This window comes from Carlito syrichta, unplaced genomic scaffold, assembly GCF_000164805.1.
Source record: "Carlito syrichta isolate Samal-C Ts95f unplaced genomic scaffold, Tarsius_syrichta-2.0.1 Scaffold274096, whole genome shotgun sequence".
NCBI lineage: Eukaryota > Metazoa > Chordata > Mammalia > Primates > Tarsiidae > Carlito > Carlito syrichta.
This window is the reverse complement of record NW_007218192.1, coordinates 839,446-864,560: the sequence shown is the minus strand read 5'-3', so window position 1 is coordinate 864,560 and position 25,115 is coordinate 839,446. Positions and strand designations below refer to the sequence as shown.

At 45.9% G+C, this 25,115-nt stretch overlaps 1 protein-coding gene across 1 annotated transcript; it reads left to right on the top strand.

Annotated features, from left to right (window-relative positions):
- NSFL1C (NSFL1 cofactor) lies at nt 1-23,176 on the top strand (the record flags this gene model as incomplete). Its single annotated transcript, XM_008052416.1, has 10 exons — nt 1-54; nt 2,595-2,692; nt 8,837-8,911; nt 11,366-11,371; nt 11,951-12,116; nt 12,902-12,994; nt 14,042-14,151; nt 14,545-14,682; nt 21,226-21,390; nt 22,770-23,176. Coding segments are annotated over 10 exons (1,068 nt in total), but the record flags the coding sequence as incomplete, so codon positions are not given.
- Between the last annotated feature and the right edge of the window lie 1,939 nt (nt 23,177-25,115).

Genomic DNA, 25,115 nt, shown 5'->3' with positions numbered 1-25,115 from the left:
GCCGAAGAGGACCGAGCCCGCTTCTTCCTTGAGTCGGCCGGCTGGGACCTGCAGGTAGCGCCGCGAGGCGGGCTGCATCGGGCGGGCGGTGGGCCGCGGGGCGTGGGCGCCCGGCGCATTCAGCCCGCGGCAGCCGAAGCGCACAGTCATCCCCGCCCGGCCGCGGCTCGACCCAGGCCTCATGGTCCTAGGACCGCTTGTCACGCGTCGCCGGCTCTGCTTGCGAGTGTGTGGACGCGGGCCAGCCCCAGCCTGTTCTGCAGTGCCTCAGTTTCCCTCTCTGCCTTGCCTGCTCGCTGCGTCTGTGAGACTCCGGGCACTGCCGCAGCCGGCTTGGAGAGGGGCACCCGGGGGCGTGGCCGCCGCAGGCCGGGCTGGGCCCGACGACCCGCTCTTGGGTGAGGCAGCGCTCGGGAGCAGGTGGTCGTTCATTTCCCTCTCTGAAGCCGGGCAGCCGTGGAGGGAGGAGCCTGGCCCGGGAGTGGCCCACGCCCCTCCTACCTCGTTGCTGGGAAAAACTACCTCTGGGGTGATGGCGCAAGGTTGGGGCCTCCTTACCTTTCCTAGTTGTCTGTAAAATGGGAGTCGGTGGAAGTTACTGTCTAGTTCACTAGCATATACTCAGAATCCACTATATACTTGCTGACTAGGTAAGAAGACTTAAACTTCACGAGGTAGGCATTTTTGTACACTGATGAATCCCCAGTGTCTAGAACAATGCCTGGCACATAATTAGCGCTCGGGAATTAACTGCAAAAAGAATTGCATAAGTGTTCTTGGCCAGCCTACCGCTTAGGTAGATGATGATGGTGGTGACTAATATTTATTGAGTACCTACCATGAGCAGCTAGGCACTGTTCTGACTTCTTTATCTGTCTTATGTCTTTTAACCTTGCATTTTGCAGCTGCGGTTGAGGGAGGTTAAGTAACTTGCTCAAGGCTCACTAGCTACCAAGCAAGAAGAGGTAGCATTAGAACTTGGCTCTGATTCTAAGCAGACAACCCAGGCTCTTAACCACCATGTGCCAAGCACTTTACATAAGTTGGTTAATTTAATCCTAGCAACCCTGTGAGGTAGAGAAGACTAGTTCAGTTTTGTGGATGAGGAATTGGAAGCTCAGGGAGCAAGGGATTTGCCCAAGGTCACGTAACTGGTAGGTAGTGGGTTTGGGATTTGAACTGGGTCTGCTGCTAAACATAAATTGCTTCCCAAACATAGGGGTTAGGTAAAGCATCACACAATGTGAAGCCCCTGTGCTGGGCAGAAATAAAAAACAGAAAAGTTTCTAACTGAAAGACCTAATGGATTATCTATCCCATTCTCCTCGCAGTATAGGTGGGGAAACTGAGGTTCATGCATGTGACTTGGCTTGCCTGGCAGTGGCGGGACTTGAATGTAGACTTCCTGAATGCCAGTTCAGTGCATGCCCAAGACTCCCATCAGGCTGGTTATGTACTGTAACAGCTTACTGCTTCTTGTGAGTCTGGTCACCTTGAGGACAGAAGCTGTGTCTGTTTCATCTCTGTGACCCCAGTGCTTTTACTTCTTTGTGCAAAGTAAGTGATTAGTAAATGCCTGTCTGTTGAGTTGGGGAGAGATATCACACATAGCCAAAGTACTCCCATATTCTTCCATGTGTATAGACCTAAGCAATCAATTTGTGTAAATCTGAAGGGATCATCCCATTCAGTGTGCAGGGTTGGTGGGGTAGGTGTACACATTACACAGATTAGGAAATGACTTCAGAAAAAAGAAAGAGTAGTAACCTGGACTGACTCCATAGTCCTGGCTATAACAGAAGAGTGTGACCAGGCCTGGTGATTCACACCTGTAATCCCAGCACTTTGGAAGACTGAAACAGGAGGAGTTCAAGGCTTGCCTGGGCAACATAGCAAGACTCTATCTATGTAAAATTTAAAAATTAACTGATAGCACATGCCTAGAGTCCCAGCTATTCAGGAGGCTAAGATAGGAGGATCGCTTGAACCCAGATGGTTCAAGGATGCAGTGACCTATGATTGTGCCACTGTACTCCAGCCTGGGCAACATAGCAAGACCCTATCTCTAAAACAAAAAATTAATAATAATAATACAATAATAACAGAAGAGCTTACGATTGAGAGCCTAAGCAGACTGGGATCAAATCTGTCTATATACTCTTTACCAACTGGGTAACCTTGGACAATTTTTTTTTTAACTTCTCAGTGTTTCTGTTTCAGCTATACATAAGACAATAATAGAACTAATGGCATAGAGTTCTATGAGGATTAAAATAATTAACTTGTAGAATGCTCAGAACAACCTGGCACATAAAATAAATGCTCAATAAATGTGTGCTACTTTACTAGGTCACGTTCTTCATGAAATGAGAATGAGGAGTGTCTCCACCCCAACCATCCTTTATTGCCTTCTTTTTCCTTTAGTGGGTGGAATTTGTTTCAGGTGATATGAAGACTAACAGTTGGGCTATTACCTTTTGGTCTAATTTTCTATGGCCCCTGGATACCAGCCGCCATGTCATTATTCCTTTGTGCTCAAAGAAGATAGGTAAACACCTACTTAAGGGTCCCAAGGTACTACCTCTCTATTTCAGATCGCGCTAGCAAGCTTTTATGAGGACGGAGGGGATGAAGACATTGTGACCATTTCGCAGGCAACCCCCAGTTCAGTGTCCAGAGGCACAGCCCCCAGGTAAGGGCCAACTTCAATTATTGCTACATAAGTGTTTCCAGCAGTGATGAGGAGCTTACTTTCTGACTTGACAGAGGGTTATGGCCTGGGTGTGTGAATCAGCAGGTTTGAGTCAGAAAGTTAGACTGAGTGACAGGTGGTAATTCCCTGCAAACCTCAGTCATTTCCTGTGGAGATATACATGACTTACCTGAGTGTGCTTTCTAGTTCAGTCCCAGGGGAAACCACAGAACCTACTTGTAACATTTTTGAGGGCCTTTTATTTAGGAAATGTGAGGAATGACTGCACCATCGCTAAAGCTTTTAAGTAGAAGCCAAAGGACTTCCTTTAAGGGATGCTGTAGATGTAAGAGATCAGACAAGGTGACTTCAGGAAGGCTGTTTGGATATTTCAGGAGGCCCATTACCCTTTTAAAGAATCTTATACACAATAAGCCTGTGTCACCCACCCTTTCTTAAGTTAATTAGGGAGACCTTATCTTACTAGGTGAAATAACACAACCTTTGTGATTCCATCTCATGCCCTGTCCCAGCCTCCCTGGCTCCCACATCTGTCACCTCTGGTCTGCAGAATGGGGCAGTGCTAGTCTTCCTGTAGACAGGCAGGGGTGCTTCCTTCCAAGGAATCTGAACTATAACGCCTCTCTTTGCTTTAGCCTGATTGCTTCTATTCTTTGGTATATGTTTTAGCAAGAAGTTTTTATTTGGGTGTGAATTCAATCCCAGAATACAGATAGTGTTTCCTTGCCTTGGAGTGATAAATGATGTTTCTGTCTAAGGGCATCTGAGGTTAAGGTACATTTCCTCCCTTCGAAGAAGGAGTACTAACCCCAGATCTCATTGCTTCTGTAACTCCTTTCCCTAACTCATCTCCAGAGAAAAGAAGTAGTAGGAAAGTGATCTTTCAGTTATCTGCAGGTGAGAGCCTGTGAGCTGTCAGCGAGGCATATCAGGACATTACTGGTGGGACGTGGCTGTGAGGGGTAAGGGCTGTTCTGCAGCTGCCAGTAGAGGTAGCTGATTTGCTGGGGTGTTGTTGGGGTCTTGGCATGTCAGAGGGGAACCAGCCTCCCATGCCAGTCATGTGTACTCCTCTCTTCTCTAGTAGTCCCAAAGTCCTATCGAGGCAGGGGTTCATTGGCATGGACTGAGGGACCTGACTGCCTAGGTTCAAATCCATTTTCTGCAGTTAGGAGCTTTGTGACCTTGAGCAGGTTGCTTAACATCCCAGTCCCTCTATTCTCCTCACCTGTCAAATGGAAATGATAGTAGTGCCTACCATACAGGAGATTAAATGAGTTACTACAAAACACTTTAAAGACAGTGTATGTTAGCTGCTAGTATGGTTCTTAGCGTCCATTCTCAGCTTCCCTGTTTTGGTTGCTCTGCCTGTTCATACCCAACAGCATGTCTATTTAAAAATTGGCATAAAAGTAAAAATCAAGAAAATAGGCGAGTCCAACATTACAACTGAAATGACTAGAAGCCTGGACACGCATTCAGGCCAAGAGGTCTTGCCTTGTCACTTTGGTTAGGCCTCAGACTGGGTTTAGATGAAGCCAAAGAAAAGGGGAAGGAAGGATACAGTATGTTGCATTATTGTCCTTATTCAGGAGAAGCCCAACTTGTGCTAGCACCTCAGAGGAGTTCTGTGTGGGCCTCCCCGTCATGGACCTGGCTGTCACAGGACACTTGGCTCTCTCCCTCCCCCACTGGCTTCTCAGATACCCTTTCATGTTGTCACTGCTGCCTTGGAGCAACACTCAGCTCTAGAGGAGGGGTTCTTAAAGGGGTCCCTCCCTAACCCCAGAGGAATCCATGGAATGAGCGTGAGAAGGTGTATAAATTACCTGAAATTGTAGGCAGAAGTTTGTGTGTATGTTGGCAGGTATCTTTTCTTGCAGGGGAGTTCATCGTTTTTATGAGATTCTCCAAGGGCTGTGGGACATAGAAATTCTTCCCACTGCTGTGGGAGAAAGTTAAATTTCAGCAATAACAGCTGCCATTTATTGAGTATTTAAGAGCTACCAGGCACCAGGTTAGGCTTTTATATACACATCTTTTTAGTTCTTAAAACAACTCTATGAGGTGAATACTGTTGTTTTCCCCCACTTTACGGATGAGGGCACCAAAGCTAGGTATCTTTCCAAGATCACAGAGCTACTAAAACGAGGATTTAAATGCAGGGCTGTTTCTGCATTCAGCATCTCAGCTCTCTGCCACAATGAGGTACTGCCTCTCCATGTGGGCATTCAGGGTTTGCCCTGAACCTACCTTCTAACCTTACCCACTTTTCTTCAGTTCTTAAATCCTTTGTTCCAACCAAACTGATTTCTTAGGTGACCCAATTCTTTCCTGATTTTTGTGTTCCTGCTTTTGAGCCTCTTGCCTGGTTGAACGTGCCTGCTCTCTAGCTTTCTACCTCTCCAAATCCTGGGCATCCCCCCATGTTCATGTCCATTTCCACTCCTCTGTTGAGTATGTTACCCCTAACCCCCGAGTAGAGTTCCTGTCACTGCTATAATTCATTCACTTCTTTGATTGTATCTATGTAGTACTGGGTAACATCTCTCTTACGTTACCCTGAACTCTTTTCCTGATATTTAACTTAATTGTAAGTTTCTGGAAGTGGGAGAACAGGTATTTCAGGGGCACTCACCATCTGTCTGGCTCCACCAGCATGTCAGGATGCTGAGTAGGAAGGCTGAGTAGCTTACAGCTGCTGTTATGGCAAATGTAAAGCCAAGTCTGTGTAAATCCAAAGTTGCTCCTGCTGCAACATGCTACCTCCCTGCCCAGCCCCTCCAACCCTGTACACCGAGTTGAGCAAGAGGTAATGCTTTCTTCCCTTTTTATCCCCTTTCATCCAAAAAAATGTTACACTTAGAATTTCAGGGAGCACCATTGTCTGATTCTCTGTAAGACTATATGGTTCAACAAGATAGCCATTAATTACTTAAATTAATTAGAATTCAATAAAACAAGCATAGTTATTCATCTGCACTGACCACATTTCAAGTGCTCAGCCACATGTGCATTGTGGCTTCACCATTGGACAGTGCAGAAATGGCATTTCAATCCTCCCAAAGGGGTGCTGCCACAGAGCTAAGGAAAATGTGATCTGACAAAGGACTTCTGTGGCATTTCAGGGTGCCAGAGTAGCCTGGGAGATAGTATTAATACAGAAAAATTGAACTTTCTGAGATTTTGCCAGTCCATGGAGAACTTTCTCATAAAACAAAGTATTCCGAAATTGGCAATGTCTCCAGTACATCTATGCCATAAAGTAATGCAAAGCCTTACTACAGAGCAATGGTTCTCAAACTTGTATATGTGTCAGAATCAGAATCACCTGGAGGGCTTCTTTATTTATTTATTTTTTGAGTCGGAGTCTCACTCTTACCCAGGCTGGAGTGCAGTGGCACACTCACGGCCAACTCAGCCTCGACCTGTGAGGTTCAGGTGATTCTTCTGCCTCAGCCTTCCACGTAAGTGGAACCACAGGCACGCGCCATCAGGCCCAGCTAATTTTTCTTGATTTATTGTAGAGATGAGGTCTCACCAAGTTTCCCAGGCTGGTCTCAAATCCGTGGGCTCAGGCAATCCTCTCACCTCGGCCTCCCAAAGTGCTGGGATTATAAGCATGAGCCACCGCTCCAGTCCTGGAGGGCTTCTTAAAACCAGGTTGCTAGACACCCCTTCCAGAGTTTCTGACTCAGGACGATTAAGGGGAGGGTGGTGCTGAGGACTTGCATTCCTCACAGGTTTGTTGTGATGCTGATACCCCTGGCCCATGAATGCTACTCAAGAGTAGTATTTACATGTGCTGCACCAGGCAAAAATCTTAACATGCACCAGTGCCTACCTGTACTCAGGAAGCCTGGAAGGTGGGGACTGTGCTCATCTCCATTTACATGTGAGAACATGAAGGCTTGGAGGACACACATAGCAAACTCAAGCTCCCAGGGGTAGGAGGCAGAGTTGGGACTAGAATCAGGTATGTGGACACCAGGATCTCTGTCAGATGCCATCCCAGTCTGGATGCACAAATTTTAGGGGGAAAACACAAACCCATGACCTGAGCAACTGATTTGCTCAAGCAGGTGTACGCATGTATATTTGAAAGTGTTTAACATCAGGAAGATAAGAGGATTTTTTTTTCCCATAGATATTCATCCTAGCCCAGTCATTCGAAGACTTTGGATTGAACATCTATAGAAAACTCCCCTTGGGAAGATGAGTGAGTGGCATTAGCCCCTTAGGGCCCTAGTATGGATCTTACCACTTTCCTTTTCTGCCATGTCCTACTGAGCATCAACGAGTGCCTAAGACTGCGCTCAGCTCTCAGCCACTAACTCACATAGGGAGTGAATGTGCTACGTTGATTATCTTTGTCCTCTCATTTCTACAACTCAGAGCCTCTTCTGTCCCCTGGTTGTCTCCTTGACATAAGTCTTCAACATGGAACTGAGCCTTCTTCCTAGTAAGCAATCCTCCTCTTTCTTGGCCTCACTAAACCTGTATTACCCTCTTTTTCTCATAGGGAAGCTACCTTTCTCCCCCTAAAAAATATAAAAATTTTTTTATCTTTATGAAACTTGTATCTCATGGTCCATGAAAAACTGAGCTTGTTCCTTGAGGACAGATCTAAATTAGGGAGAATTGGCAGTGGAAGACAAACATCAGTGGAGGAAGTTAACCCTTCTCACACTCACGTTTGGTTGTGCCCATTCCACACAACACTGCTTCTTTCCTAAATATTAATAATAAATACTTTTTCTTGACTAATCTGCATAGCAGGCCAGACAGAGGCTTTCTCCTCCAGTGCTGTCACCCACATTTTCATTTTGTTTCTTCTATTTATCCTTTCTCTAATGGGCTACACTCGTTGATCTCGGTTTATTTGCATATGTTTCTTTTCTGTAATGCTGCACCAATCTTCTTTTCCCACCAGTCCCTACCCCACTTTATTCACCTGACTGACTGTCCACCAGTTCTTTGGCACTTGGTCCTAATAATGCGTTTTTCTGGAAAGACTTTCTTGATGTTCCCCCATCTCTCCCTACTCCCCACCCAGAACAAGAGGCTCTATGCTCACATGGCCCTGTGTACCTCCATCTGTCACCACCCTTATTGCACAGCATTTAATGGATGGTTTCCTGGCCTATCTTTGCCACTAGCTATTACATAACTCATAGGTAAGAACTGTGTCTAATTATAGACCTAACGTCCAACTCAGTCCTGGTATTATAGGCATTCTCTCAGAATTGAAAAATTAAATAAATGATGAGAGCTGCTATTCAGTAAAGTTTTTAAATTAGTGCAAACTTTGTCTGTGCTACTTAATCCTTCTCACGTTCATTATTAGTTGTACCCACCCCACACAATACTGTTTTTTCTAAATATAGTAAGTCTCCTACATATGGACCTTCAAGTTGTAAGCTTTCATAGATGCAAACATGCCTTCACGTGTCCAGTCACATAAGTTAGTTCACGTGTCTGGTGTGCATTGTCACATATGTGCATCCTCTACAAATGATTGTGCTTTGGGGTACTTTATAGTACTGTATAGAGTACAGTAGTACAGTATCTTTATTTCAAGCCCAGGATGTCCATAAGCAAGCGTCTACTTTTCAAGGTACTATATTGTAAGATTAAAAATGTTTTACTTTTTTGTATTTTTTTTTTTATTATTTGTGTGAAAAGTATTATAAGCCTATTACAGTACAGTACTATATAGCCAGCATGTTAGTTGGATACCTAGGCTAACTTTGTTGAACTTACTAATAAATTGGACTTATGAACGGACTCTCAGAATGGAACTTGTTCTAATGTAGGGGGCTTGGTATTAATAAATACTTTTTAATTTTTATTAAAGCCAAAACAGCTTAAATTAGATTCCATTTTACCTCACAGTAGCTCTCTTTAATTTATTCTCAGTCCTGTGTGACCTTAAAGAAATAGATGTTGTGTTATTTTACATGTAAAATTAGGGAGTTATTCTTTTTCTACCATACACCTCCTGCCATCCACCAAAAATAAAAGAATCTAACCTCAATGTGTTCAGCTGCTTAGCAGCTGGCGATGAGAACCACCTTTCTTTGGCTCTCCCTAAGATCATTTTGCTCCTTTCTGTGTCTCCAGTGATAATAGGGTGACATCCTTCAGGGACCTCATTCATGACCAAGATGAGGATGAGGAGGAGGAGGAAGGTCAGAGGTGAGTCTGATGGCAGCGGGTCGGGACACAGTTCATAGGAAAAGCCATTGTAATGTGTAAATCACCTAGAACAGGACCTGGTAAACATATTCAGTTGTTGTTGGCCATTACTACTGTGGGCTTGTATCCTAGGAACGGTCTCCTACTCTCTGTATCTTAGAAGGGATCCCTGCACCATTGCTATTTGTGTATTTATGGTATTCTGGGTTTGGTTTTTTTGTTTTTTAATTAAAATAATGTGTATTTATTGAAGAATATTGAGGAGAGGAAAACAAATTTTTAAGAAGGAAGAAGGGATCCATCACACTTCTGGGGTTTTACCCAAAAAAGTTGAAATCAACTTGTCCAGAGATGTCTACACTCGCATGCTTACTGCACCACTATTCACAGGAGCAAAGTTATGTGGTCAGCTTACATATCTTATCAACAGAGGAGTGGATAAAGGAAATATGGTGTATAACTAGCTTGATTTAATTATTCCACATTGTATTCATAAATCATAACATCACTTTGTACCCCTTAAGTATATACAATTATAAGTTGCCAATTTACAATTTTAAAAAAAAAGGAAAAAATCATTCATTTTATCACAATCCATATGTAACCTGGTATCAGTTTTTTAATTTCTTTCCAACTTTTTAATTTAAGCATGTAATAAACAGAATAATAGGTTTATAAACATACATTCCCCCAGTACACACACACACACACACACACACACACACACACACACACACACACACACATATCTACTGTTTATTTTTAACCTTGAGAAATGTTATTATAATAAAAATGTTCATTGTGGAATATACAGACTAGTATAATGAAAAAATATAACACTCATCTATTCTTTTGGTAACTACAGTTAATATATTGGCCTATTTCCATTTAGTCTTTGTTCTGTATATAAGTATACTTTGTTTTATATTTTAAATGGGGAAGGTCAGATAATTTTGTTTGTTGTTGATTTAGTGCTACATCTCAAACACTCCTCCGTGTTATTAAAATTCTTATAAGTGCCCTGGCGTGTTGACTCATACCTTTTATCCCAGGACTTTGGAAGGCTGAGAAGGAAGGATTGCTTAAGCCCAGGAGTTTAAAATCAGGCTAGGCAACATAGTGAGACTTCATCTTTATGAAAAACTAAAACAGCCAGGTGTGGTAGTGTGCGAATATAGACCCAGCTACTAGGAAGACTGAGACAGAAGGATTGCCTGAGCCCGGGAGTTCACGGCCTGAGCTGTGATCATGCCACTGCACTCCAGCCTGGACAACAATAATAAAAAATTATTTATAAGCATTTGCAGTGGTTATAATAATAATCTAGCATATGGGATGGCCAATATTTAGGTTGTTTCCAGTGCTTTACAACTATAAATATCAGTGCTGTGAACATCTTTGTGTATTAATCTTTTACCACGTTTCAGAATATTTTCTTATAACCATTTTTAGAAATGGTAACACCAGGTCAAGGGCATGCATACTTTCAAGGCTCTTGACAGGCTTCTAGTTCTTAAGCCAGAACTTTGAGATCCCTTAATAAAGACTTTATAGTCCATTGGACAGAACTTCATCTACTTAGAATGAACAAGAATGAACTGGCTACATCCTCATTTCATGGGTTTTGCCTCTTCATGGGATCTGCCTCGGTCTGTCAAACATTCCTGAGGAACATTGTATAATAACCGTTATGGAAATGTAGTTACCTCATTATGGTCAGTCTTTTGGGAAGTAGGCCGAGAAATTACATGTATATTCTTTTCTGTTTTTATTCATATTGTGACCTTCATACTGCCTCAGAACCTTCCTTCTAAATACACTCAGTTTCAGGAATGTATGTGCTCATTTCAGGATTTTACATTCCTTGAGTAAGAGGCAATGTCATCATGTGAATGACCTCCTCCTCCCATCCAGTCACATCGTCCAGGCTATGACCTTCCTTTATTCCACATCCTTGTTACTTCCTTGGGCCCTCAACATTTTAGACCTGAAAGGACACTGGTACTATCATCCTTGCCAGGGTCTATGGCTTTGCCCCATGTTCCCTGGTGAATGTCAGGAAATAGAGGGCTGAGACTAATTTGTATAGGTTCTCAATATTTCTCACTCAGGGACGTGCTGTTGACTTAGCTGTGAATAGGAGTGATAGGAGACAGCTGGCAAGGCTGCGTGACAACTGGCTTTCAGACCCAAATTAAAATGTACTAAGTTAATCTCAGACCTTAACTGGTCTGCTGCAAAGCCCAATGTGGGTGTCTTATATTTGAGATTGGAGATTCTCTGACCTCCAGTACCCTCCCCTCAGGGCCCCCAGTGTATGCCACAACAATGGTAAGGTGAGGTAAGGCTTGGGGGAGCTCTCCGTGCTTTCACACCATCTTACATGTGTGCATTCCTCTGTGCTTGTTCTTTTGCATACATCTGCTGATTTGAACCTCACGGCCCTGACTTAAGGAGCAGGTAGGTAGGGCATGTGATCCTTCCCTCCCATTTTAAGGACAAGGAAAGTGAGTTACGGAGTACTTACAGGGGCAGAGCCAGGACTGGAGCCTATCTGCTTGTACTAATCACACCAGTGCCATTATTAACCCACAGCCACTAGTGGTAGCTGCTTTTGACTGTGACCACAGGCAGTTGCTGTCTCCTGGAGTGGTGCTGGCCACCAGATTGATGATTCCCAGCTGGGACTCTCCTGAGCTGACATGCTTTGTGCATGCCTGGAATGCCCTTCCCCAATTTGTTCACGTGATAAACTCATCTTCATCTCCTAAGTCGGCTGAGAAAACAACCTTCTAGAATGCCTTGGCTGTCCTTCTCAGCTCAGTGTTTCCAGAAACCCCTTACTGACTTTTACTGCCGATAACATTACATTGTACCTGCCTGCCTCCTTCCATGTGTCCCCAGCTAACCAGTAAGTTCTTTAAAGACAGGCATTACACCCTTCTCTTCAGTGTGCCCAGCACCTAGCCCATAACGTGGCGCATGCTCTATTCATATTTCCCAAGTTCATTTAGTATTAAAGATGTATTTTCTACACAGGTTTTACGCTGGGGGCTCAGAGAGAAGTGGACAGCAGATTGTTGGCCCTCCAAGGAAGAAAAGTCCCAACGAGCTAGTGGATGATCTCTTTAAAGGTGCCAAGGAGCATGGAGCCGTAGCTGTGGAACGAGTGACCAAGAGCCCTGGAGAGACCAGTAAACCTAGAGTGAGCACAAGAGTGGTCATCTGTGCCACGAGACTCTAGTTCCAGAGCCGGGAAGGAGGTCTTCACCCCAGTATTGACTGATTTGTTTTTGGTGTTTTCATTTTCTCACTTGATCTCCTATGCAGAACACTTGTGTAACTTTTCTTACCCTTGAACATGAAATCAATATTTGGGACAAAGTTCAAACCTGTGGCCTGTGGCCTGTAGTCTGGATCAGTTTCTATAAGCCTAGCCAATTTGATCTATTTGGTGTTTTTGCTCTGGTTTTTTTTTTCTTGAGTTTAATTAATAGTCGTCTATTAGATGTAAAATATTGAGTTTCTGTCTTCCTTGGGAAAATCAAAAAGTCTTTGGTATTATCCTATACCCAGATTCCTACATGGCCATGGTTAAGTAGAACTTAGTACCTGGAGCTATCTGCCTAGTGAGTGGCAGAGTAAAGACACAAACCCAGGTATCCGTAATACAAAGCCCATGTTCTCCACCTGTGCCACACCACCTTACTAATCTAGGCTAATGCTTATCTAGCTGTTCCCCTTAGCCAGGCACCTGCGCCCCCCACCCTACCCCTTTGAGCTCTCACCCTATTCATGGCGACTTAATTCATTTACCCTACTGCCTGACCATGTGGACACCAGAGAAAGTGAATCTAGTAGTTAATAAGCTTGATCAGGAACTCTGCTGTCCTCTTTCTCCCACTTACCTAAGACATACATCATTGTGTCTAAGTAAGCCCACCAGCCGTAGACCATCCCCTCAAATATGTATGAATGTGTCCTTCACAGCCATTTGCGGGAGGTGGCTACCGCCTTGGGGCAGCACCAGAGGAAGAATCTGCCTATGTGGCAGGAGAAAGGAGGCAGCATTCCAGCCAAGATGTGAGTGTGCATCTCCCTTCTCCTAAAGGAAGCTTGTGGACTATGTGTTCTGCTGTTTTTCAAAAGGAATTGGTTATATGTGCATTAACCCGCTGCCTCTAAAGGGAAACTTACGGAGATGGCACCCTTGTTGTGGTTCATGAACAGACGCTTGCCAGAAAATCAAAGGCAGCTTTCATCTGCCTGGCAAGGGGCTAAGAACAGGTGGGGAAGGGGATAAACAAATGACGGCGTTTTTTGAGCAGTCCATGGATCTCAGACAGAGCACCACGTATCTGGGGTTTTCTGGCAGTGTGGATGTGGCTGAAGAACTTGGTCTTTAGACCATTAGAGAAGGCCTGAAATGCAACTGTTATTTTAGTTTTCATCATTATCCAGTACTTTTTTCCCCTGTGCATAGGGTCCCCTCCCATAGATGTAATCATAATATATAGACAATTTTGAGTCTTCCATTTAATATTATGCCACATTTCCTTTCAGCCTTGTGATCAGTAAGTTCTGTGATGTGTGTTTTAAATCATTTTGATTTTTATTCCAAAATAAAGTCAAGCAAAAAGAAAATGAAAATTCCACCCACCTGAGGCAGCAGCTGGTAACATATTAATTTTTAGTTGTTAACAAAAAGTGTAGATATAACATTTTTAATGACTGCAGAGTACTCCATGAGCATATTTGCCATAGTAGTTCAGCTGAATGGGCACTGTATACCAGGCCTACTGGCAATCCAAGATGAGGAAGCCACAGCTTCTGTTGAGTCACCTGCTGAGAGTTACCTGGCTAGTGAGAGGCAGGGTAAAGACAAAAACCCAGGTCTCTGTAAGACAAAGTCCATGTTCTTCACCTGTGCCATGCCACCTTCCTAGTTTAAGTTAATGCTTATTTAGTTAGTTTGTCTGTTTTCCTTTGCATGCATGGGTATATGTGTGTGTCTGTTTTAATAGTGGCAACACAGTGAAATAGTAGATAAACCTGCTGATTTGAGGTTCAAGTTGGCATGTTTGCCAGGCTCCTGGCAGTGTATTAACTGCTTGCCTTCTATCCTCACAGGTTCATGTAGTATTGAAGCTCTGGAAGAGTGGTTTTAGCCTGGACAATGGAGACCTGAGAAGCTACCAAGACCCATCCAATGCACAGTTTCTGGAGTCCATCCGCAGAGGGTGAGTGGAAAAGTCCTACTCCAGGGCCTGGATCAGTGAATGAGATAGCAGTTGGGAAAGGAAGAAGTAGAACATTTATTTTAGAAGTAAATTTTTTGAAACAGATTTAGTACAGTTGAGATACACATTCATAGATCGGCTCCAAAATTCTTGCATGTCCCTGCTTCCTCCCTGGGCCTATGGCAGTCCCAAGTGGCCAAATAAGAAATAGGTGTCTGTCGTGACTAAGCAGGCAGGAGAGAAAGTGGAAGCAGACAGGTAGCCACTAGGGTGCCTACTCTCTGTCGAGGCCTAGCAGCTTTCACCACTGGAACTGAGGGTTTCCTCCCCTCAGCTCATCCCTGTCATTTCCGTCGCTCTCTGTGGACACCAGCATGGCCTTTTCTCCCGCAGGGAGGTGCCGGCAGAGCTGCGGAGGTTAGCTCATGGTGGGCAGGTGAATTTGGATATGGAAGACCATCGGGATGAGGACTTCGTGAAGCCCAAGGGAGCCTTCAAAGCCTTCACTGGCGAGGGTCAGAAACTGGGCAGGTAAGGATCAGCACAGGTGGGAGCTGGACTGTCAGTAGACCTGGTGTACACAGCAGACCTGGTGTCACACTCACTTTGGTTAGCTCTTTACTGTTTACAAAGTACTTCACATTTTATTTTTATGAGAGGAAGAGTATGGAGAACATGGACTTTGGAGTTAACAGACCTGAGTTTATATCTTCACTCTCTAGCTGTGTGACTGTGGACTGTATTGCCTCAGGTTCCTCAGTTATTAAGTGGTACTAATAAGTGTCTGTATCTCCCGGGATTATTATTGGGAGACCTAAATGAGCCAATGCATATAGACCACTGCCTTTCAGTGAGTAGTCAGTATAAGCAGAAAGGGTAACATAACTGTTACTTTGGCTCAGTAATCTGGGGTGTTCAGGCAGGCTGTGATTTTCTTGATGGCCTAAGGCCAAAATGGAGATTCCAAGGGGAATGAGAAATTTCTGACTCTTCCAGCCAGCTAGGCCTCCCAGTGGCTTTGCTCAGGATCCAGGGATGTGCCAGGACCTTGCTGCCCTGTGCATACTGATGCTCTACCATCATGGCAGCCCAGCAGCTCTCATCTTCTTTGACTCTTTCTGACTCTCACTCAATCAGTCCTGTTACTTTTTCCACCCTGTGTCCTCTGCCACTTCTCGCTTCTGTATCCTCTACTAACAGATATTCTCAGTCTTGCGTTCAAACTCTCTGATGGGATCTGATCGATTAACAGTCGCCATTATCCCTGATTAGGCAGAATTTTGCTGCCAGACCCTTCTCTCAACACCTGCTTAGCTCTGGCCATGGCTGTGGGCTTCCCTGGTCGGTGTTCTTCAGAGGCAACCGTGCACGTGACAAGCATGGTGGCCCTCCTTGCCAATGCGATCCTTATTTTGCAGAGGGAAGGCCAAGGCTCTTGGACTTTAGGGACATGCCAGGACTGGAACCTAGGCCTTCTGATTGGCTTTTCTTCTCACACTCTTGTACAGCAAGGCACCCTCTCTGACCTAAGTCAGGCAGCACCCAAGGTAGCCACTGCCCTTGCCACCTCACTACCATCTGGAGGGATCAGCTTGGTCTTCCAGCAGCTGTGCACTGTGAGCTTCTGGCTGGCCCTAACTTGGAATCCCCTGCCTTCTGTCTGCCCCTACGCCTCAACAGGAGCAAGGGTTGGAGCTCAGGATGCTAGGTTTACCAGGTGCAAAATAGTTAAGGCAGCCTTGCTCTTCATTGCATGCCCCACGCTGGGGGCAGAGGGCCAGCCCAGGCCAGCCATTCTCACAGGGGACTTTCCTGTTACTTGTGATGAGCTTTATAGAACACTTAATAATTTTTTTGTTGTTGTTAAAATAAAACATGTCCATCTTAATGGAAAGTATAGCTAAAGAATAAAAACTATCCTAAGCATACCACCCAGAAATAGCCAGTTAGTATCTGGCAGGTATATCCTTCTGCTCTCATCCGCTTACACAATGTGTGCTTATAAAATGCTGTTTTATCACCGGCATTTTGCCTTATCAGTGAAGTATGGCTGTCATTCTGTGTCAGGTAATATAGTTCTATATTTATTTATAATGCTTGCATAAGTTTCTGTCCCATGGATGTGCTGTAATTTAACCAGTCTCTACTGTTAAACACTTAGGCAGCTGCTGGTATTATGAACAACATAGTGGTGAATATCTCTGTAATTAATCTTTGTATACTCCTTAATCTTGGGCAAAAAGTAAAATTATTGGCTTGAAAGGGCTTCATATTTTTAAGATGTTGTCAAATTGCCCTTCAAAAAGGTAGTATTTGTTTTTTACTCCCACCACCAGTTACAAGGGAGGGTTCAGAACTCAGAACACCAGGCAGTTTGTGTTTGACTTCATAATACTAACAGAAAATGCCTCTACTATTGGAAGGTCTAACTATATGTGCAAGACACTGCATTTCAAAAAGTTAAAATGGGCTGGAAGTGGTGGCTCACACTTGTAATTTCAGCACTTTGGGAGACCAAGAATGGAGGAGTGCTTGAGTCCAGGAGTTCGAGAACAGTCTAGGCAACATAGCAAGACCTCATCTCTGCAAAAAAATCAAAAAATTAGCTGGGTGTGGTGGTGCACACCTGTAGTCTCAGCTACTCAGGAGGCTGAGGCGGAAGGATTGCCTGATCCCAGGAGTTTGAGGCTACCATGAGCTGTGATTGTCCCAATGCACTCCAGCCTGGGCAACAGACTGAGACCTGAACCAAAAAAAAAAAAAAAAAAAGAAACGTGTTTTTAAGGAAGTCTACTTTAGCAGGAATAGGAATAAACATTATTGTGGAGGAAGAACCCAGCAAGTTGAGATAGAGTTGGATAATTAGGCATGATGTTGAGCAACAAAACAAATGTTCATTGCTAGTTACCATTGCATTTTATTTCACTTCTGGCTTTTTCTCAGCTTTTAAAACTGAGCTTTAAAAAAAAATCCTTGTATATATCTAAGTGAGTTGGGATTTTAACTTTTTGGTCTTAATCAGGTGGACGATGTCATCGCTCATTTTTCCCATAAATTTTGCTACATTTTCTTTTGTCTTTTTGTGAACCAAAATAATCAGGAGCCCAAAGTTTAAAAGAAAGTTCTCAGATTTGTGTCAAAATGGGTTTTTTCTTTAATTACCTGGAAAAATACTTTGAATGAATACGTTTTCTCAGGTCAAAGAGTTTGAGAAGAATTATTTAGGTTGTACTAAATGTTTTTTTGTTTGTTTTAGAGTGTACATTGGTTTGGTTGGGAACAAATCTGATGGATTGAGTTGCAAGCAACAGGAGTCCACCTGGGCCTAGGGCAAGTGTTGCTGCTGCTGCATAAGCTCTGACTGCTGCCTTCACCTTTAGGAGTGGTCATTCTTGTGAAGGAAGTGGCCAAGTCTCAGAATTTGTAATTTTGTCAAGAAAATACCTTGTGCCAGTCTATTCCCACTATGAAGGCAACAGGCAGCAGGTGATTCAGACTCTCCATCTGAGCAAGACTCCATTTCCCCATAACTCTTTGTGGTGTTTACAGGGACACTAAAACGCCTTTCATAGGTGCCTGCATTGACCTTTCCTGCCTGGGGGTGAAACACCCTCACTGTTGCAGAAGACCAACTACACTTCTTGAGAGTAGCAGCTTGGCTGCTGGCAGCACACAGAAGGCCAGGCAGAGGCCGCCTCCTTGGAGCAGGCACACAGATACTGTCCTGTGGGATGATTAGAGCATTCTGAGTGTCTTGCTCTTATTATCTGATGTGTCGGAGGCCTGATACTGAGATTTCTCCTCTTCTTCCACTCCCCATCCTCTTTGAGAGCAGCACCCATTGGGAATACCTCTCAGGTGGCCTTCTACTTGCAGCCTATGGACAGCCAGTAGTTTTTCCTGTTGATTTTGGTCCAGAATTGGGGCAAATATAAGTGGGGCAAGACCTTGAAGAATGATAACAGTTGGCTATTTGAGTGTTTTATGCTACTATAGCTGAGCACTGTAATAAGCCCTTGACATATGCTGTCTCCTTTCATTGCATTTTGGTCCCCATTCTACAAATAAGGACTGTGAGGCTTGGCGAGACCCAGTCAGCCCAGCGCCATAGTGCTGACCAGTGCAGAGCAGTCTCCTTGGGTCTGCTCTCATCCGCCATGCTGTGTTGCATCCTGGGTATTCTTGCATGGCCACATAGACATCTGTGCTTTTAGTGTTTGCTGGGTACGGCGTATATTTTTAGCTGTTTTCTCAACTAGCTGGGAGATTTTAACTGTTTTATTGATGAGGAAACTGGCTTGGGGGCAAAGTTCTTGAAATCCAGGGCCAGATCTGTCTGACTCTAAGGCCTAGGTAGAGAGTATGATGGTTTTAAGATAGTTGGGACTTAGAGCCAGGCAGCTTGGGTTAGGTTATCCCCTGGCTCCACCTCCAACCAACACTGGAATCTTGGGCAAATTGTTTAACCCCACTGTGCCTCAGTTTTCTCGTATGAAAAGTTGAGGTGATAAGTTCCAACCTGATAGACTATTGTGAAAATTAAGTGAGTTCATACATGTAAAGTACTCAGCTTAGGGCCTGGCTCAAGAACGGGTGCCTCGTAAACAGTCACCATATACATCATGCCACTCACCTCACCTTATGTTTAGGGAGTAAGAGAAATGGTCAGTCAGCTGAAGCATAGCCAAGTACAGACGTCAGGCTATCCTCAACCCCCTGTGATTAGCACCAGCCCTCTATAGGAGGCTGTGCTGGGAAGAAAGCCCAAGTGTTGCTTGCTTATGTGGAAGACTTACTAAATGTCGGCACTGAGCATGCATTATCTCGTTTAATCCTGGCAGCACAACAGCTCCTCGTTTTACACATGAAGACACTGAATCCCTGGGAAGTTAAGTGACATGCTTATGGAGTTTAGGGGCAAAGCCGAGGCCAGATGGCAAGTGGCACTGCTCCAAAGCCTGTGCTTTCTCCAGCATCACACTGACTCTCACTGGCTGCCATAGACTGGCTGCCTCCCCTCAAAGGTGTAGAGCTGGTGGGGAGAGTATGACAGTTCGAAGAAGGAAATGGAAAAGGAAATGGAGGTGCCAAGACGTTTAATAACATGCTGAGGGTCACCAGCTCATAAATGAGGAGCACATGGGGGCAGGGAAAAAGCTCAGGAAGGTATTTTCAACGTAAGTATTATTTTCCTAAAGGAAACCATAGAAAGTAAAGCTTGACAAGTCCTGCTGGTGGGAATACACAGACTATATAGAGGAAGAAAACTTGTTCATTGCATACGTTTTCAAAATTGGTGAAACTGGTCGACAACATGTGCTTCTGTTTTCTCATCTATAACATAGAGATCATACCATCTCAAAGGATGGCTGTGATGACTCAGTGAGGCCATGGCTACAGAAGCCCCTTCGGACAGCATCTATACAAGCAGGCCTAATTGTCACTTCTGTTTTCTCCACCCCTTACCTGAATAGGTGTCGGCTACTTTTGGAGTAACAGCTTCCTTCTCAGTTTAGGCCTGAGTTCCCTTGTGACAGGCAGTAGCTTCAGTGAGCACCTATTGCATTCTTTAAATTGTTATGGCTAGTGGAGGGATGGGTTGCCTGAACTCCAGTAGAAGAGTTGACCTAATGCCCATGAAACCCATGAGCTCTTGGGCATTTGCAGGTGTCAGATGGAACTCTCTGCTATTTCCGGCAGCTCCTGAGGCCTGTGATGGTGTCCTTTGTCTGTGTGTCCAGACTGTGTTTGTGTTCCATGGGCTGTGAGGATGACACTTAGAAGCAGCTGCTGTAATAGCTAGGCTGTGTAGTCACTAGGCAGTGTGGCCACGTTCTCCTCTCAGCTCTACTTTGTCATTGGCAAAACCCATATTTTTGACATTCACAGAAAAGAAAAAGTTCACTTTCTAGTCATTCTTTGTTAATTATGTGCTCCGGGTCAATATTTAACTGCACACTCTCTTGAGACCTTCAGTATGCCAGTGGCATCTGACACTGTGTGTCATCTGGAGCACTTGTAAGCCTTTCCGAGGATAACTCGGAGACAAGGGTTCTGTGGACACCCTCTGGAAAGAGCTTTCAGTTGGATATGCTCAGGTATCATGTTTCAGGCTGTGAAGGATAAGGTAGAGGACCTGATCTAATGAGAGTCTTCGAGGGGAAGCCATAGAAGGAAGGCTAAGAGTGAGGCAGTGGGTGATTTAGAGGAGAGAAGAGGGCTCCAACAGCCATGGAGAATGGGGGTCTCTTGCATTTTGTGTTTGTCAGGCCCCCTGAGTGCTTTATGTCATTCTTCCCTTTAATCTTCACAGAGGCTGAGCAAGGTCTGCAGCCTCAAACCTTGTTACACATTTTGTTACCACCTTTATTGAAAATAAGGGTGTGTGAGTAACTTGCCCAAGATCTCATAGCTAGTAAGTAAATTCAAACCCTGGTCCGTCCAATTCTAAGCACTGTGGCGGATACCGTGTCCTGTTCACTCAGTTGGCCTTCAGTGCCCTTCAGGAAGATTCCCCTCTCCCAGTAGTTTATGCGTGAGCCACACTGTGGGGATGAGTGAGGGACACTGGGGATGCCGGCCTGGAAACTTCCATCGCAGGGAAGAGTCTGAGTTGCTTTTCTAACATCCTGCAAGTCACCTGCCAGCCTGTGCCAAGGCTGTCCCCACAACAGGCTTGGGCTGCTTCCCTCTGCCACTGCATGGAAATGAAACCCATCCCTATCAGTTGGATCTTCCACTCATGACCCTGCCTCCCACCCCAGGCTGTCCTGCTTTCCTCCTTCAGTCCCCTCCTCCTGTGAAGACACCAAGGATGGAGAAGGCAGAGTGACGTGGCCAGCATTCCTCAGGAGTGAGGGAGCTATAGTAGCGCATGACTCAGGGTTTCAGGTGGATCCTCCTGGCCCTGTAAGTTCCGTAAGGATAGTGATTTCGCTGTCTGGGTCAGTGTATTGGCAGCAGCAAACGCGATGCCAGGTATACAGCAGATGCTCAGGAAAAGCCCATGAAGAGCTTCCCTCCTGCTGGGGACCTCATTTCTGCTCTTGTCCTGACGCCATCCTGTCTCCTCAGCACAGCCCCCCAGGTGCTGAGTACCAGCTCTCCAGCCCAGCAGGCAGAAAACGAAGCCAAAGCCAGCTCTTCCATCTTAATCGACGAGTCACAGCCCACCACAAATATCCAAATACGGCTTGCTGACGGCGGGAGGCTTGTGCAGAAATTCAACCACAGCCACAGGTACCTGTGTTATCTGGTCTGGCTTATTCTAGGTGTGTCCCTGAGACTTCAGCATAGGTGTGGGAAGCAGGGGCCATCCTCCCACACCAGCCGATGTTCCACCCTTTCCCTGAAGGAGGCAGCAGTGTGGGAAAGACTGCACATGTGAACCTTCCTGGTTCCCACACCTCCATCAATGTGTCTAGGGACTGCTCACCTCCTTCCTGTCTCAGACCATCTGGGCTGGATCAGGGAAAACCGCCTCCCTCGTTTTAAAGATGTAGAAACAGAGGCACAGCAAAATAAAGAGACTTGTTGAGGGGTGCGGCACTGGAGGACTGTTGCCAGTAAATATATTTGGTAACTCCTTTCTCTAGAGCAGAAGTGTCTAAATTCATCGTTCGTGGGCCAGCTAAGCCAGAGCCCACACTTGGGACCACTGAATGATTTGGCAGTCTTTGCAAAGTGATGGGTTCCCCTGTGGGTAAAGGTTTGAAACACACCCAGGTGTGAACCAGGCGCACTTGGAGGCTTGTTCAGACCTTTTTTCCGTAGGGACCTCATTTGTGCCTGGAGCTTAAGGGTCATGACCATCCAACCAGTCTGCAGTATTTGCCTGAGTTTCATGTCCCTCATGAGCCCGGCACACTGGCTTGCTCCAGGGTAGACAGCCGATGCTGAGGGCTTTGTTGTGGGAGGGGACTGGGTTTGCCGAGAGTCTCAGGCTACACCCTGCATGTCCATGCTCTTAAGTATGCCAAATTATAGGCTGCATAGACTTTAGAGGTTCAGGACAGAAGGAAACTTTGTGTAAGTGCTCTCAGGGAAGGAGGCTTTGTTTCTTGTGATTTTGTTCTCGTGATCACCACTTTCAGGAAATAAGCAGTGTCTGAAGAGGCAATTCCTGGCACTGGGCAGTTGACCATTGCTTTTTCTGACAGATAGTTTGAGGGCCTCCTGCCCTTCTAGACTTTGTGGGCTAGAGGAGGAGACCGTAGTCAGATCATCCCAGAAATACGCAAGGGAGTTTGGGACAGAGGGGGAGGGCTTCCTGAGGAGATGGCATTTGATCCCAGGCCTGAGGTGTGATTAGGAGCACAGGAAGGGGAGCAGGCAGAGGAGTCTCCAGAAAGAAGAATCAAATGTGGGAAGGGAATGTGGCCTGGTGGACTGAAAGGAAGGAGAAGAGAATGGCCTTGGGACCACATGGGGATGTGGGTGTTTATCCAAGGAAAACAGGAGTGAAAGGGAAGGGCTTTCGCCAGAGAGGAATGTGGTCCCAGGTGCAGCTCTGTGGAAAAGGGCGGAGCATGGGAGGGACTTGGGTGCTCAGCCCTCTACAGGGTGGGTGTGGATGGCAGAGAAGGGCACACTCACTCTTCCCTGCTTCCCCACTCCAGGATCAGCGACATCCGACTCTTCATCGTGGATGCCCGGCCGGCCATGGCTGCCACCAGCTTTGTCCTCATGACAACCTTCCCGAACAAAGAGCTGGCTGACGAGAGCCAGACCCTGAAAGAAGCCAACCTGCTCAATGCTGTCATCGTGCAGCGGTTAACATAACAGCCTGGCCGGTGCCTGGCCTCCCCTGTGTCTCCCATGGCCAGTGGCCCTGCCTGGTGGGGGATTGCCCTTCACCCCTTGTGCACACCCAGCAGTCCAGTGCCACGTCTCCTCCGTAGCTCTGGGTTCTTAGATATCGGTTGGACATTTGTTTTCTCCTTAGTTGCATTTCCTGGGTTTTTGTGACGATCAATGGACTTTAATGAAAAAAATAAAAACAACCAAAAAAACTGAAGAACTATCACCAGCATGTTGTACAGAAACTCTCCCACCGAAGCAGGCTTGATTGCTTTAAAATTATACTTATCTGGGGGCCTATGGAGGAAACTTCCTTCCGTCCTTTCTGCTTAGAAATCACTTGTGGCACACAACACTCATCTACTTGTGTGTCCCACCCGCGAGCCCCGAAGGTGATGACGTGGAGGGTTTCCCCCTTATACGGAAGGAGGGGACATGTGGAAGGAGGCTTTGCAGCCACTTGCTCCTACAAGAATAGATTATCACTTGCCTGAGTAAAACTGGGCAGCAGCCGGAGTCCTTGGAGTGTGAGGTTAACCTAGAGGCACAACCCCTTCAGATATCTTCGAGTGAGTACTTCCTGGCGCCTTTACTCAACCTCTGGGAAATCCAGTCTCACCAGGCTTGGCCAGCTGAGGTTCTGTCATGCCGGCACGCCTGCCCACCCAACCTCTCCTTTCCTCCCTCACCCTCCAGGCCACGGCCTCCTGGGCATCTCATTTGCCGCCTTTGCCTTAATTGCTCCATGTGCAGAAGTCTGAGTGTACCTAGGCGGTAGGTGGAGTATTTTTTTCCCTAGGGTACAGCTCATACCAACCCAAGTGAGTTGAGGATCAGGGTATCTTGGCCTAAAAGAAATAGTCAAAATGCCATTGATCTGTTCACTAGTGACACATGGTGTATCTGCTGTGGAGAAGAGGGTGGGCGTCCTGTGCTATATGCACCTCTCACTGTTGGCATTTGCAGGAGGCTTCTGCTGAGTGGATTTGGAAAGTGAGTGGAACATCACCACGTGGCTTTGGTTAGCAGGTTGCACTTCACAGTTGCCTGCCTGCCGACCTCTGACTCACAGAAACCCAGGCAGTTGTCCCCACATGGTAAGGACCTTCCACCCCATAAGTCTTCCTGTGTAGGTTTGGGGGAGGAGGCCCTTCCCACCTCCCTAGTAAATGAACCAAAGACTCAGAATTAGCGCTGACTCAGAGTCTCCTGGTTTGGAATCATAACGTGCCTCAAGCCTCCTGCTAGGCAGGCATCACCAGTCACCTCTTTCCTGCTTCACCCCTGCAATGAGCCAAGGACCAACACTGCATCCACCCAGCACTGCAGAAGGGCTTGTGGTTTCAACCAAGACCCTTGCTGAGAAAGGGACTTGGCTCGGTGCTTTTGATCCCAAACCCATGCGCAGTGGCCTGCTGGGGCTGTGGCCTCTACCACGTGTTCCCTCCAGCAGATGGAGGTTACTATGGAAACCACGCATGGGTCTTGAAAAACTGTAAACTGTTGTCACCTTGACCATTAAAAACCAGAATGACAACGGAGTTTTGTACTTTCTAATGGATTGCTCTGAAGGTAGCTAGCAGCAGCCGGGAAAAGTACTGCAGTGCTTCGCGGGGTTCCACTTGACAGCGCAAAACCCAGAGCCCAGGTCACAGCTGGTACTGCCCAGGGAGGTGCTGCCTGTCCGCTTCCAAAGTCCATGTGCTCAGCTCTTGACTACTGGGCCCCTGGACACGTTCACTGTTGCCAACACCAGACCCTGGACGCATACACCAGACCTCCACCCACCCACTTCTCAGGCTTCTACTTGCATGAATTAGTACACACCAGAAGAGATCATGAAAACACCCACTTGCCACCTGCATCATCTGGAATAGTTTGCAAAGGGCCCTTAACAGTCCTAGGAAGTAAGCAAGGCAGGTGATCAGCTTGCTGTTGTATCAACAGCAGCCACCACAGCAGACAGTCCCTCTGCTCTTGGGCCAGGGCTTGCGCTGGTCAGGTTCCAGTTTGGGGAAAGGTGTGTCCAGTCCTGGCTTTTTGTTCTGGGCAGCCCAGATGGAAAGATCCATCCACCCGGACAGGCTTTCATGGGTTTAAAAAGGGGTGGTAGGGATCCTCAGCAGCCACTGGTTCTGGGGCTTCTGCATTCAGGGTAAAAATGG